This window comes from Schistocerca nitens, chromosome 2, assembly GCF_023898315.1.
Source record: "Schistocerca nitens isolate TAMUIC-IGC-003100 chromosome 2, iqSchNite1.1, whole genome shotgun sequence".
Lineage (NCBI taxonomy): Eukaryota > Metazoa > Arthropoda > Insecta > Orthoptera > Acrididae > Schistocerca > Schistocerca nitens.
Genome location: NC_064615.1, coordinates 301,770,542 through 301,783,491, shown reverse-complemented (window position 1 = coordinate 301,783,491; position 12,950 = coordinate 301,770,542). Strand labels below are relative to the sequence as shown.

Here is a 12,950-nt window from a genome sequence, read left to right as displayed (position 1 = left end):
AGTGGTGAAGCATCTCTGGGTGGAAAAAAAAAAAATATCGGGCGTCTTGCAGAAGGCGGAATCCATCCAATCTCCAGATTGGGGTCCTAACGTCCACATCACTGATTTTTGTAATGGTATGATAATAATTACATGTGGATACTAAGCTAACAGCTTTCTTAGTGGGAGAATATTTGAAAACGTATTCCATGAATGAGCGTAACCCGTCGCCATCTTCAGCAAACATTTCCCAATATGTGGCCGCGTCACAGGTCATTTTGTAGACCGAGAGGCCTTCATAAGGTTCACGTGTTCATTGTTGGACCGGAGTTCTTTTGCGCTTCAGTCTGGAACCGCGCGACCGCTACGGTCGCAGGTTCGAATCCTGCCTCGGGCATGGATGTGTATGATGTCCTTCGGTTAGTTAGGTTTAAGTAGTTCTAAGTTCTAGGGGACTGATGACCTCAGATGTTAAGTCCCATAGTGCTCAGAGCCATTTTTTTGGAGTTTTTTTTTACTGTTGCTTCATCCCCTCGCACCCTATGGGCGATGTGGTGGGCTCCCAGCAGTACAATCATAACCCTCTTCAGTCAAAAGGTTTACAGTGAAATATAGATACAGACGTAAATATTTACAATTTTTTTAATCTATAAAAAGCTGGGTTTGATGGATGACCTTTCAATAAAATTAAATTATTGATGTTCTTCGTTTGCGAATTAAAATAAAAAAGGTTAAAATTAAAACAGAAACAATATAAGCTCTTTTGAAAACATGTTGCAAAACCTGTGATGTTCTTAAAATGACCAGTGCACTTTCACTGAAAAGTTGAAGGATCCGCACTGGGGAAAACTTGTTTTGGGAATGGAAACTTTCGTTGTTGTACAGTGTTGAAGGGTGTAATTATAAGCATAGGGGCCGATTAGTAATATCTATGGAGATAAGGTAATTGTTCGGATCGATAGTGGGAAGGCAGAATGGTCTGGCGTGTGGGCACGGTCGTAGAATGAAGAGGAGAAGGGATGGGGGAAAATTGAGAGGGAAGGGGAGTCCTGAAGAGAAGTAAGGTAGGCGTGGAAGAGTTGCAGTTAATAGGGTGTATTCATATCGGGACGATTCATTGTCTGGGACAGGGAGTCAGTATAAGTTTAGTTGGGAAAAGATGTGGAGAGTATCTAGATGTAGGGTTAGTGGAATGTGTCGGTATGGGCGAGTCAGGGCAGGTCTGCGAATTAGAGGGGGCAATAGACATTGCAGAGTTGAGTTTAGATGGTGTGTACAGATGTGTTCAGTGTGAATGAGGAGTGGTGGGAATTTGGTGAGATAGCAAAAGATACGTATGGGGGAAGGTAAACGGATGCGGGAAATGAGGCGGAGAGTGTGGCGTTGAGGCACTTGGAGAGAGCGATAGATCTCTGGTGGAGCGGATAGCCATGCTACACCAGCATAGGAGAGAATATTTTAGGTCAAGATTTGGTAGATGTGAGGGACAGTGGAAGGGTGTAATTCCCATGTTCGCCCAGTAAGTAGTTTTAATAGTTTTAGTCCATTTTGAGTTTTTGTCGGATGGATGGCAGTTATAATTTCGTTAGTTGCCAGTGTAGTGCTAAGTATATGGTACCAGATATTTCAATGTGTTGGTTAGACGGATAGGATAGTCATATATCGTGAGGTGAAAGTGACTGGGGTGAAAGCTGCGGTTGTTTCAGCCTACAATTATTGCCTGCGTTTTAGAAATGTTAGCAGAAGCCACTGGTCTCACTAGCAGGTGAATTTGTTAAAATCTTATGTGGGGTAATGTCAGCCTGCTTGTGGAGTCAGTTTGGCAGGAAAATGACCGAACTCCATTTTGATTAGAAGACGGTAGTGGTGAGGCGGAGACTGACAACCCTTATTGAAAGTAGTTTTCATTTCATTTCCTACTGGCTAATGTTGGCATTCGAGGCGCAAGCCAGTCATATGACGTCGTATTTGCTTCCGCACTGCCTGCTGGTAGTGTAGTCCGTAAACAACTCGGTGCGCTACGTTACGCGCCTCGTGCCGCTTTGTTTGCTGCCGCGCGATTGCTGTCGGCTCGTAAGCCCTCTGTTGGCAATCCGCAGTCGCAAGCAATTTGTGTTCACAATTTCGGTCTCCTACTGGCCGCCTAGAAAGTACACGAGCTTCGTGAAATTGTACAGTTTTGCCGCAGTCATTGTTATGCTCCATCGCTGCTAACCTGCTGTGTTGTCAGAGCTGTAGACACCTATCGTGTTGTCAGGCGTGTGCAAATAGTGGGAAACGTTCTTAGCCGACCTACCAGAGCGGAAACAAAATTAGACATGTGCCGGTCTCCACAAAGGAGGCTACCGAGAAGCTAAACACGCCTGGAATCTACGAAGTCAGCTGCAAGTGCGGAACGGTCCTGGAGTCCGTGCCCTGGAGAGAGTAAACTGTGGCAGTGGTCGAGCTGGATCTAACCTGGACGCACGACAACCACCTATGTGCATCGACATTGAACGTTGCCAGCGCAGTAAACAACTCGGCTGGACGCCGCGCGATTTCGCTAGACATGCGAGACTTGTTGAAAACAAGCTCGCTTCATCTGGCTCGCGCATCTGGCATGATCTGGCGCGGCCAATTACTCGTTACGTGAAGACAGTCGGCCCTGTGTTAGAATTCAGATCCGTCCCTATTGGCCTCAACGCCGACCTCTATAGGCCGACCCTGAGGAGCCTACACAGGCAGACAGCCGCCAGTGATGATCTCCACTGTAAGCTGAGAGCTTAGGAGGAGGCAATGTTTTGACCAGTGATATGTTACCTCGTGGTTGTGTAGCCGGCGCTCTAGTGCAGTACGTTGTTGAATACCAATTAATCTGGTAAATATTTGCTGGTACAGATCTTGTGTTGCACTGATCATGTCATTACATATGATTAAACATCTATAAAAAATCAAGCTGTACGTCAGTTTCCCCAAACTGTGAAAGCGAGGGAGGAACGTGTGTTAATGGACCATATATGAACGACTTTCATTTGGCGGATACCGTTGTTCTATTTAAAGCAGATGAACTTCAGTGATTAATGGAAGACCTTAATACAGCAAATTCGAAATGTAGTGTACATATTTGTCTGCAGCACCTGACGACTGATAAACTTCGAAGTTGAAACTAAAATAATCTTTAGAAGAACCTTCACTAAGATAAAGGTTCGTAAATACACTGAAGCGCCAAAGAAACTGCTACAGGCACGCGTATTCAAATACAGAGATATGTAAACAGGCAGAATAGGGCGCTGCGATCGGCAACGCTTATATATGACAACGAATGTCTGGCCTAGTTGTTAGATCGGTTACTGCTACTACAGTGGCGGGTTATCAGGATTTAAGTGAGTTTGAACGTGGTATTATAGTCGGCGCACGTGCGATGGGACACAGCATCTCCGAGGTAGCGATGAGGTGGGGATTTTCCCGTATGACCATTTCACGAGTGTACAGTGAATGTAAGAAATCCGGTAAAACAATCTCCCACACAGCTGCGGCCGGAAGAAGGTCGTTCAAGAACGGGACCAGCGACGACGGAAGAGAATCGTTCAACATGACAATAGGGGCAACCCTTCCGCAAACTGGTGCAGATTTCAATGCTGGGCCATCAGAAAGTGTCAGCGTGCGAACCATTCATCGAAACATCATCGATATGGGTTTTCGGAGCCGAAGGCCCACTCGTGTACCCTTTATGACTGCACGACTCAAAGCTTTACGCCTCGCCTGGGCCCGTCAACACCGACATTGGACTGTTGATGACTGTAAAAATGTTGCCAGGTTGGACGATTCTCGTTTCAAATTGTATGGAGCCGATGGACGTGTACGGGTATGAAGACAACCTCATGTACCCATGAGCCTTGCATGTCAGCAGGGGACTGTTCAAGCAGGTGGAGGCACTGTAATGGTGTTGAAGTGACATGGGATCCTACGTCTAGATACGACTCTGACAGGTGACATGTACGTAAGCATCCTGCCTGATCACCTGCATCCATTCGTGTCCATTGTGCATTCCGACGGATTTGGGCGATTCCAGCAGGACAATGCGACACCCTACATGTCAAGAACTGCTACAGAGTGGCGTCAGGAACACTCCTCTGAGTTTAAACACTCGCTGGCTACCTGACTCCCCAGACCTGAATATTATTGAGCATAACTGCGATGCCTTGCAACGTGCTGTTCAGAAGAAATCTCCACCCCCTCGTACTCTTACGGATTTATGGACAGCCCTGCAGGATTCATGGTGTCAATTCCCTCCACCACTATTTCAGACATTAGTCGAGTCCATGCCAGGTCGTGTAGTGGCACTTTTGCGTGCTCGCGGGGGCGCTACACGATGTTAGGCAGGTGTACCAGTTACTTTGGCTGTTCAGTGTACAATTAGATGAATAATCAAGAAGCGAGAGTTGAACGTCTCGATAGGTTTTATCGTCAGACCGACTGTACTAGCTCCGGAGGTGAAATCAATGAAGAAGTAACCCCATGAAATGACATCACTGGAAACGGATCAGAAATGCAGAACCTGCAATGTGATACTATCTACTGAGAACTGAAAATTATCGCGAGCAGCAGCCTCAACCATTAAGCTAACAGAGCTCGCCTTCACTCAAGACTCGAACTTTTACATCACTGACCTTCTCCGTCTGTGATTTCCGAACGCCACTGCCAGAAGTTGTGCCGTGGAGTATGTTGGAATACCATCACTGGGGGGCATAGACTCGACAGAAAATCCCTACCACAGAGATATGTTATCAGCTGAACAAAATTCACCGAAGTCAAATCTATAGGATGAAAGGAAATGACATCCATCATTTATTCGTAGTTAAAAGGACGGGAACATAAGTGACACTGAATAATTTAATCGGTCCTGGAGGCGTTGCTAGAAAGCCTAGTAGCTGAGGCGGCCGCCCGAAACAACTAGGAAACCAAGGTCCGAGTCCCAGTGCGGCACAAATTTTCCTGTTGTGACGACATATTCATATACACTCCTGGAAATTGAAATAAGAACACCGTGAATTCATTGTTCCAGGAAGGGGAAACTTTATTGACACATTCCTGGGGTCAGATACATCACATGATCACACTGACAGAACCACAGGCACATAGACAGAGGCAACAGAGCATGCACAATGTCGGCACTAGTACAGTGTATATCCACCTTTCGCAGCAATGCAGGCTGCTATTCTCCCATGGAGACGATCGTAGAGATGCTGGATGTAGTCCTGTGGAACGGCTTGCCATGCCATTTCCACCTGGCGCCTCAGTTGGACCAGCGTTCGTGCTGGACGTGCAGACCGCGTGAGATAACGCTTCATCCAGTCCCAAACATGCTCAATGGGGGACAGATCCGGAGATCTTGCTGGCCAGGGTAGTTGACTTACACCTTCTAGAGCACGTTGGGTGGCACGGGATACATGCGGACGTGCATTGTCCTGTTGGAACAGCAAGTTCCCTTGCCGGTCTAGGAATGGTAGAACGATGGGTTCGATGACGGTTTGGATGTACCGTGCACTATTCAGTGTCCCCTCGACGATCACCAGTGGTGTACGGCCAGTGTAGGAGATCGCTCCCCACACCATGATGCCGGGTGTTGGCCCTGTGTGCCTTGGTCGTATGCAGTCCTGATTGTGGCGCTCACCTGCACGGCGCCAAACACGCATACGACCATCATTGGCACCAAGGCAGAAGCGACTCTCATCGCTGAAGACGACACGTCTCCATTCGTCCCTCCATTCACGCCTGTCGCGACACCACTGGAGGCGGGCTGCACGATGTTGAGGCGTGAGCGGAAGACGGCCTAACGGTGTGCGGGACCGTAGCCCAGCTTCATGGAGACGGTTGCGAATGGTCCTCGCCGATACCCCAGGAGCAACAGTGTCCCTAATTTGCTGGGAAGTGGCGGTGCGGTCCCCTACGGCACTGCGTAGGATCCTACGGTCTTGGCGTGCATCCGTGCGTCGCTGCGGTCCGGTCCCAGGTCGACGGGCACGTGCACCTTCCGCCGACCACTGGCGACAACATCGATGTACTGTGGAGACCTCACGCCCCACGTGTTGAGCAATTCGGCGGTACGTCCACCCGGCCTCCCGCATGCCCACTATACGCCCTCGCTCAAAGTCTGTCAACTGCACATACGGTTCACGTCCACGCTGTCGCGGCATGCTACCAGTGTTAAAGACTGCGATGGAGCTCCGTATGCCACGGCAAACTGGCTGACACTGACGGCGGCGGTGCACAAATGCTGCGCAGCTAGCGCCATTCGACGGCCAACACCGCGGTTCCTGGTGTGTCCGCTGTGCCGTGCGTGTGATCATTGCTTGTACAGCCCTCTCGCAGTGTCCGGAGCAAGTATGGTGGGTCTGACACACCGGTGTCAATGTGTTCTTTTTTCCATTTCCAGGAGTGTATAAAATAAGATATAAGATGAAAGTTCTTACCTGGGAATGTGTACATTCCTGTTGGCCTTGACATGTCTCTGGAGGGTTGTGTTTGGAGGGAGAGAAGTTGGACGAATATTCTCCTTGTCGCGGGCGTGGGCCTGTGGAAGAGAAAAAGAAATGAATTCTTTCAGAATTCTCAATAGAATTGCACGAATGTCAGATATAGTCGCTATAGCTTAGTCTCTTATGCCAACGAATTGTTAGCAATTAGTATTTGAGTAAACAAAAGATTCAGCATCGTGATTAAAATAATTCCATACCTGGACACACAAAAAAAAATCGTCAACAATAGACTGAGAAGAGAAATAGGGGCTGAACAAGATACAGGTCCAGTTTCCTCAGCACTTTGGCTCAATCTTCAGTCTTCGATATTCTTTCTGCAGTCATCAAGTAATATCGAGACGTTATATGTATATAAAAAAAGGCAATGGCAACAAATGTGAACTTAATACGTAATATCCATCTGGAAATATGTTAAATGCTACACAGGAAAAGACTGATCTCCTAATGATTGTTGAGAAAGTGTTTATCTGTTTGAGCACATGTGTGACTGTAAAATATCACTGCATCAAATGTTGATAAATGAAGTAAAAACAAGGTAAACACACATTTAAGAAGATCTGGGATCTGTCTTGATCCACAGGTCCAAAACTCGATGAATGACGAAGACTTTGAGGAGATAAGATGTAATATTATCCGACCTACAACAACAGTTTTCTTAATAATCAATGTTTTGCACTACATTTTACTTCTTTTCTTAATGTGTTTCAGTATCTGAAGTGGATCTGGTAATAGTCATAAACCGTAAATGCCGATAATGTGTAAAAACCGCACGTGATGGATAGTAGTGGACTTCTGATAATAGCATGAAAATAATTTTACACGCATTTTTATATACTTGTCTGAAGGCGAAATGCTTCCAACGAAAATGACAGTTTTGTCAGCCAGTTCTGTGTGAACGGTGTGCCAGATGGACAACACTCCAAAGAATTCAAATTCACTGAAGGAAATTTAATCTTGGCATTTGTAAAAACTGTATACAGAAATAAATGTAAGTATAATGTTCGAAAATTTTTTATACTTCTATTGAAGACATGTTAAATGAAAAGCATCGCATTAATATAACGTTTATTGCAGGGCTAGATTTGCCATGTGCTGACCCTGAGATTTACATTAGAAGACAGGTTGAAGAAAGGCAAATCCACGTTTATAGCATTTGTGGATTTGACAATATTGACTGGAACACACTCTTTGAATTTCTGAAGGTGAAAATGTTAAAATACGGGGAGCGTCTGTTTCACTTGTACAGAAACGAGACTGTAGTAATCAGAGTCGAAAAACGTGAAAGGGAAGCAGTAGTTGTGAAGGAAATGAGACAGAATTGTAGACTTTCCCCGGTGTACACTGGAAACGGAATTAACGTCCAGGGAGCAGAAAAAACACTGAAGCTTGTCTATGATACTGGGATCCTATCAAAGACGGCAGAGGACTTGGAAGAGTAGTCGAAGAGAATGGATAGTGTCTTGAAAAGAGAGAGAGAGTAGGATAATGGAATGTAGTCAAACCAAATCAGGCGACGCTGAGGGAATTACATTAGGAAATGAGACACTAGAAGTAGTAGACGGGTTTCGCTATTTGGAAAGAAAAATAACTGACGAAATAGAGTGCTAATTGCCAAGAAGGTGCTACTGAAAAAATAGAATTCGTTAACATTGAATATAAATTTAAGTATTACGAAGTGTTTTCTGAAAGCATTTGTCTAGAGGGCAGCAGCGTACGCAAGTGAAACGTGGATGATAAACAGTTCAGACAATAGGATAAGGAAGATTTGGAAAGGTTGCGCTGGAGATGAATGCTGAAGATTAGGTGGGTTCAGGCAATTACTGATGGAGAGGTTCTAAATGTAATGGGTGAAAAGTAATTTATGGCATAGACTAGCCTGCAGAACTGAGTCATACCAATCTTTGGACTGAAAACTACCACAACAACACTAATAACATGTGTATACTAATATCGCAGGTCGTTCAGTTATCAGAATCAGTGTTTTTTATAGCAGCTGTAAATGAGAAAATCTTGTGACCTATCACTTGACACATCACGTATTGTCAGGGACTGGACCTTAAACCACCATTTAGGTGACTCTGATGCTCGCTTTGAAAGTTCGGCAAGGCAGAGCCAGACGTGTGTGCGGTCTACGTGAAAGTACGGACTGCCAGAAGGAAGCCCGCGCTCCCGGCTGCTGTTCGGGACTGCTGTCGATGTCGTTCAGCAGGCTTTGCGTTTTTTTTTTTGTACGAGTGAAGCAATCGAGCGAAACCTACAGCCGACTGCTGCGCAGAGAGTACTACGGCTTTGTTGGAAAAACGATTGTGTACTATCGACTCACTGGACCGCACCACTTACGTGAGTTATGAGTTCTAACGAAGAAACGGAGTCTGGTTTGCAAAAGACGTTACCGAAAAGGAGCCCAAATTTAAAGAGGTGTCGTCTATCGAACCAAGCGAAAATTTTGGCCAAACAACGGAGACATCCGAAGCATGGCAGAGGCGGGGAAGCTTTCCTCAGTGGCGAGTACCTACTGGAAATAAAGACTGACGCGGAATTGAAGAAGACGCCCGTGGCAGTATTTCGAACCGAGTTCCGTGGCGAAATCAAGAAACAAAAGAATGGAAGTATATGAAATGTAGTGCTGCAGAGTGGTGTGGCGGATTAAGTAGACAGAGGTAGCAGACATTGGAAAGAAGACCACTGGAAATCATGTACAATGAAAGTTCTGGAACAGTGTGCTCGGTATTTGGAATGTGCAGCAGAGAGAGCGGAATTGAGTGGTGGGTAAGGGCTAGAATCACCCAATAGACCGCCGAGGAAATTGTGTGTAACAGGTACTTAGGGAGTAAAAGATAGCTACAAAATAAGGAAAGATGAGGAATATCGACAAACTTGTGGAAACACTGCTGATAAAATATAATACGGCCGCCATTTCACGTAACTTCAACATAGTTTATATGCTCCGCATTAACAGTGTTTCGTAATCGAATCTATAATAGTGTCACGTGTATAGGGTGCTGTTGTCGTTGAGAAAACCGTATTTCACAAATCGCACGTAAATCGTTCAGCAGTAAAAATTTGGCTTAGTCAGAAGACACGGTACCTGGGATACAAAGCGTTTTGATGCAAATGAATAGTTGCGCCGTCACCTGTGTGTGTGTGTGTGTGTGTGATCACGCGCGAAAGGTTGTGCGTGTGCGCACACAAAGGTGACGTGGCAACTTTGCAGGGTGTTGCGCCGAGCTAGGAGATAATTGGAACTTCCGTTGCCGGCACATATACTTGAAGCGATGCACTGCTTTTAAGAGGACGCCACTTTCAGGGACACATACGTGTTGCTCAGTGCACATGTTGCTGTTCCGACAGCCGACGTCTTCGAGAGTGTTAATTGTTCGCAGAGAGGTGCATCCTGAAAAGTGAAACGAGCGGCGGTGAGTTTCGTCAATCTGAAGTCGCAGGCTGTGAGCAGAGTGCAGTTTCCATTCCCGTTACTCAATGTTTACGTGCCAGTGGAAGCGAAACTGCGCTAATCCACGAGTCCTGACGTTGAAATTTAACACGTCCTTCGCTTCTGTTTTTGCGAAAGGCTTCACTGCAACCTGCAACAAGCTTGATACCACTATGCTCTTGTTTTAACAACTCTACGATGGAGTCAATAAAAATGCATAATTTGATTTCCGTAACTGTACAGTAATAGAAACTCTTCTACGAAATAGATGGAGTTATCAAAGAGAAATTTTCTCAGTTTGTTTTCAAATTTTACTTTGTTGTCTGTCAGACATTTTATATCACTGCATAAGTGATCAAAAATTTTTTGCTACATTGTGCATTCCCTTTTTGTGCTAAAGACAACCTAATGTGTAGTAAAGAATCTAATTTTCCCTTTTGATATTGTAATTGTGCACATTATTGTTCCTTTTGAACTAGTGAATTGTTTACTCCAAACTTCATGAGGGAATAAATATACGGTGAAGTAGTAGTCAGAATGCCGAACTCCTTAAACAGATGTATAAAAGACGATGGTGGGTGAGCACCACATGTTATTCTTACAGTGAGTTTTTGTACAATGAAGACTTTCTTTTTTTAAATATGTGTTACCCCATACATTATTCCATATGACATGATTGAATGAAAATATGCGAAATATTCAAGTTATTGAGTTGTCTCTCCCCAGGATTTGCAATGATTGTAAGCGCAAATGTGGCTGAACTAAGTTGTTTTAGGAGTTCCAAAGTGTGCTTTCTCCAGTTTAAATTCTCATCAATATGGACACCTAAGCATGTCGGAATTTTCACCGTATTTATTATTTCCTCACTATGTGTTACACCTGTTGTTTCGCGCAAAAATGTAAAACATTGTAACCTGTAAAACATTATGCGAGAGAAGTCGAGCTCCAAAAACGTAGAAAGGTCAAATGGAGAAACTGTAACAAGGGTGTGTGCAGGGCAGTAAGAGACTGTCGTGTCACGTGGCCTCAGTTTTTGAGACAGTTGTTTTGGGTAACCCTCACGATTTTGATACCAACTGCGGACGATGAAGCTAAGTATTTTATAGTGATTCATATCGTGGACTAACACCACTAAAAATTAATTTGAAAGTGCTATGTGTAGTCAGCGGAGTCACGTGACCGTAGAGTGGAGGGTCTTCAATGTGTGCAATACCGACTGTTTCGATACGTGTCATGGACTTCAAATTTAAAATACGAACTTACTGTAGTACTCTCACGTCGTGGATTGTCGCCCCATAAAGTGAACTTGAAAAATATAAAGTGTGGACAGTGCAGCACGATGTTTGGCGAGCCGGCGGGTTTCGATGAACAGAGTGAACTGTGAACTTAATGAATGTAGCGGTTACAAAGGTACCATTATAACTTATTGTGTTGTAATTCAATTCGCTGACAGCTAGCAATCAGTTATACCGAGCCGAATATTTTTTATGAACAATGCAGACTTTGACACTGTGGTAACAGAATTAACTTCTTACCACATACTTAATATTTCACGAAATAATAATCGGAACATTATAATACTGGTATTGTGAAGCAACGTGTTTCACTGCTGGGCGGCTTCTGAGACACATCGTGCGCTGTGACTTCATAATCTGAAGTTCGAATTGTGGTAAGAAATGACTAATAAGAGCTGTGACGTGGGTAATCATCACGTGTTTACTTAGTGGAGTACGTTCGGTCTACAACGCCGGCTGCACAGACTTCGATCAACGAGGGTATGCTAAATATTACACTTTTCTTTTAGCATTTTTTTTCAAATGTGTGTGAAATCTTATGGGACTTAACTGCTGAGGTCATCAGTCCCTAAGCTTACACACTACTTAACCTAAATTATCCTAAGGACAAACACACACACCCATGTCCGAGGGAGGACCGAACCTCCGCCGGGACCAGCCGCACAGTCCATGACTGCAGCGCCTCAGACCGCTCGGCTAATCCCGCGCGGCCTACCATTTATTAGACGAGTGGCTAAGTACAAGAGGACCATTACGTCATCAGTTATTAATGACGTATGCACTACTGGTTTATGGGTCGCCAGAGTGGGATGACGAGACGCCACTCGGCTAAGTGATAAGTCACCGAAGTATTCAGGGTGTTACAAAAAGGTACGGCCAAACTTTCAGGAAACATTCCTCACACACAAATAAAGAAAAGATGTTATGTGGACATGTGTCCGGAAACGCTTAATTTCCATGTTAGAGCTCATTTTAGTTTCGTCAGTATGTACTGTACTTCTTCGATTCACCGCCAGTTGGCCCAATTGAAGGAAGGTAATGTTGACTTCGGTGCTTGTGTTGACATGCGACTCATTGCTCTACAGTACTAGCATCAAGCACATCAGTACGTAGCATCAACAGGTTAGTGTTCATCATGAACGTGGTTTTGCAGTCAGTGCAATGTTTACAAATACGGAGTTGGCAGATGCCCATTTGATGTAAAGATTAGCACGGGTTCAAAATGGTTCAAATGGCTCTGGCACTATGGGACTTAACAGCTATGGTCATCAGTCCCCTAGAACTTAGAACTACTTAAACCTAACTAACCTAAGGACATCACACAACACCCAGCCATCACGAGGCAGAGAAAATCCCTGACCCCGCCGGGAATCGAACCCGGGAACCCGGGCGTGGGAAGCGAGAACGCTACCGCACGACCACGAGATGCGGGCGATTAGCACGGGGCAATAGCCGTGGGGCGCGGTACGTTTGTATCGAGACAGATTTCCAGAACGAAGGTGTCCCGACAGGAAGACGTTCGAAGCAATTGATCGGCGCCTTAGGGAGCACGGAACATTCCAGCCTATGACTCGCGACTGGGGAAGACCTAGAACGACGAGGACACCTGCAATGGACGAGGCAATTCTTCGTGCCGTTCACGATAACCCTAATTACAGCGTCAGAGCAGTTGCTGCTGTACAAGGTAACGTTGACCACGTCACTGTATGGAGAGTGCTACGGGAG

The 12,950-nt window shown here is 45.2% G+C and overlaps 1 protein-coding gene across 1 annotated transcript in view; it reads right to left on the bottom strand.

Moving 5' to 3' along the window:
* Positions 1-12,950, bottom strand: part of LOC126234997 (uncharacterized) — a 347,601-nt gene that overhangs the window by 170,416 nt on the left and 164,235 nt on the right. Inside the window, exon 2 of the mRNA XM_049943735.1 lies at positions 6,432-6,532. Coding sequence (XP_049799692.1) covers positions 6,432-6,532 — 101 coding nt within the window. The remainder of the gene's footprint in view (positions 1-6,431; positions 6,533-12,950) is intronic.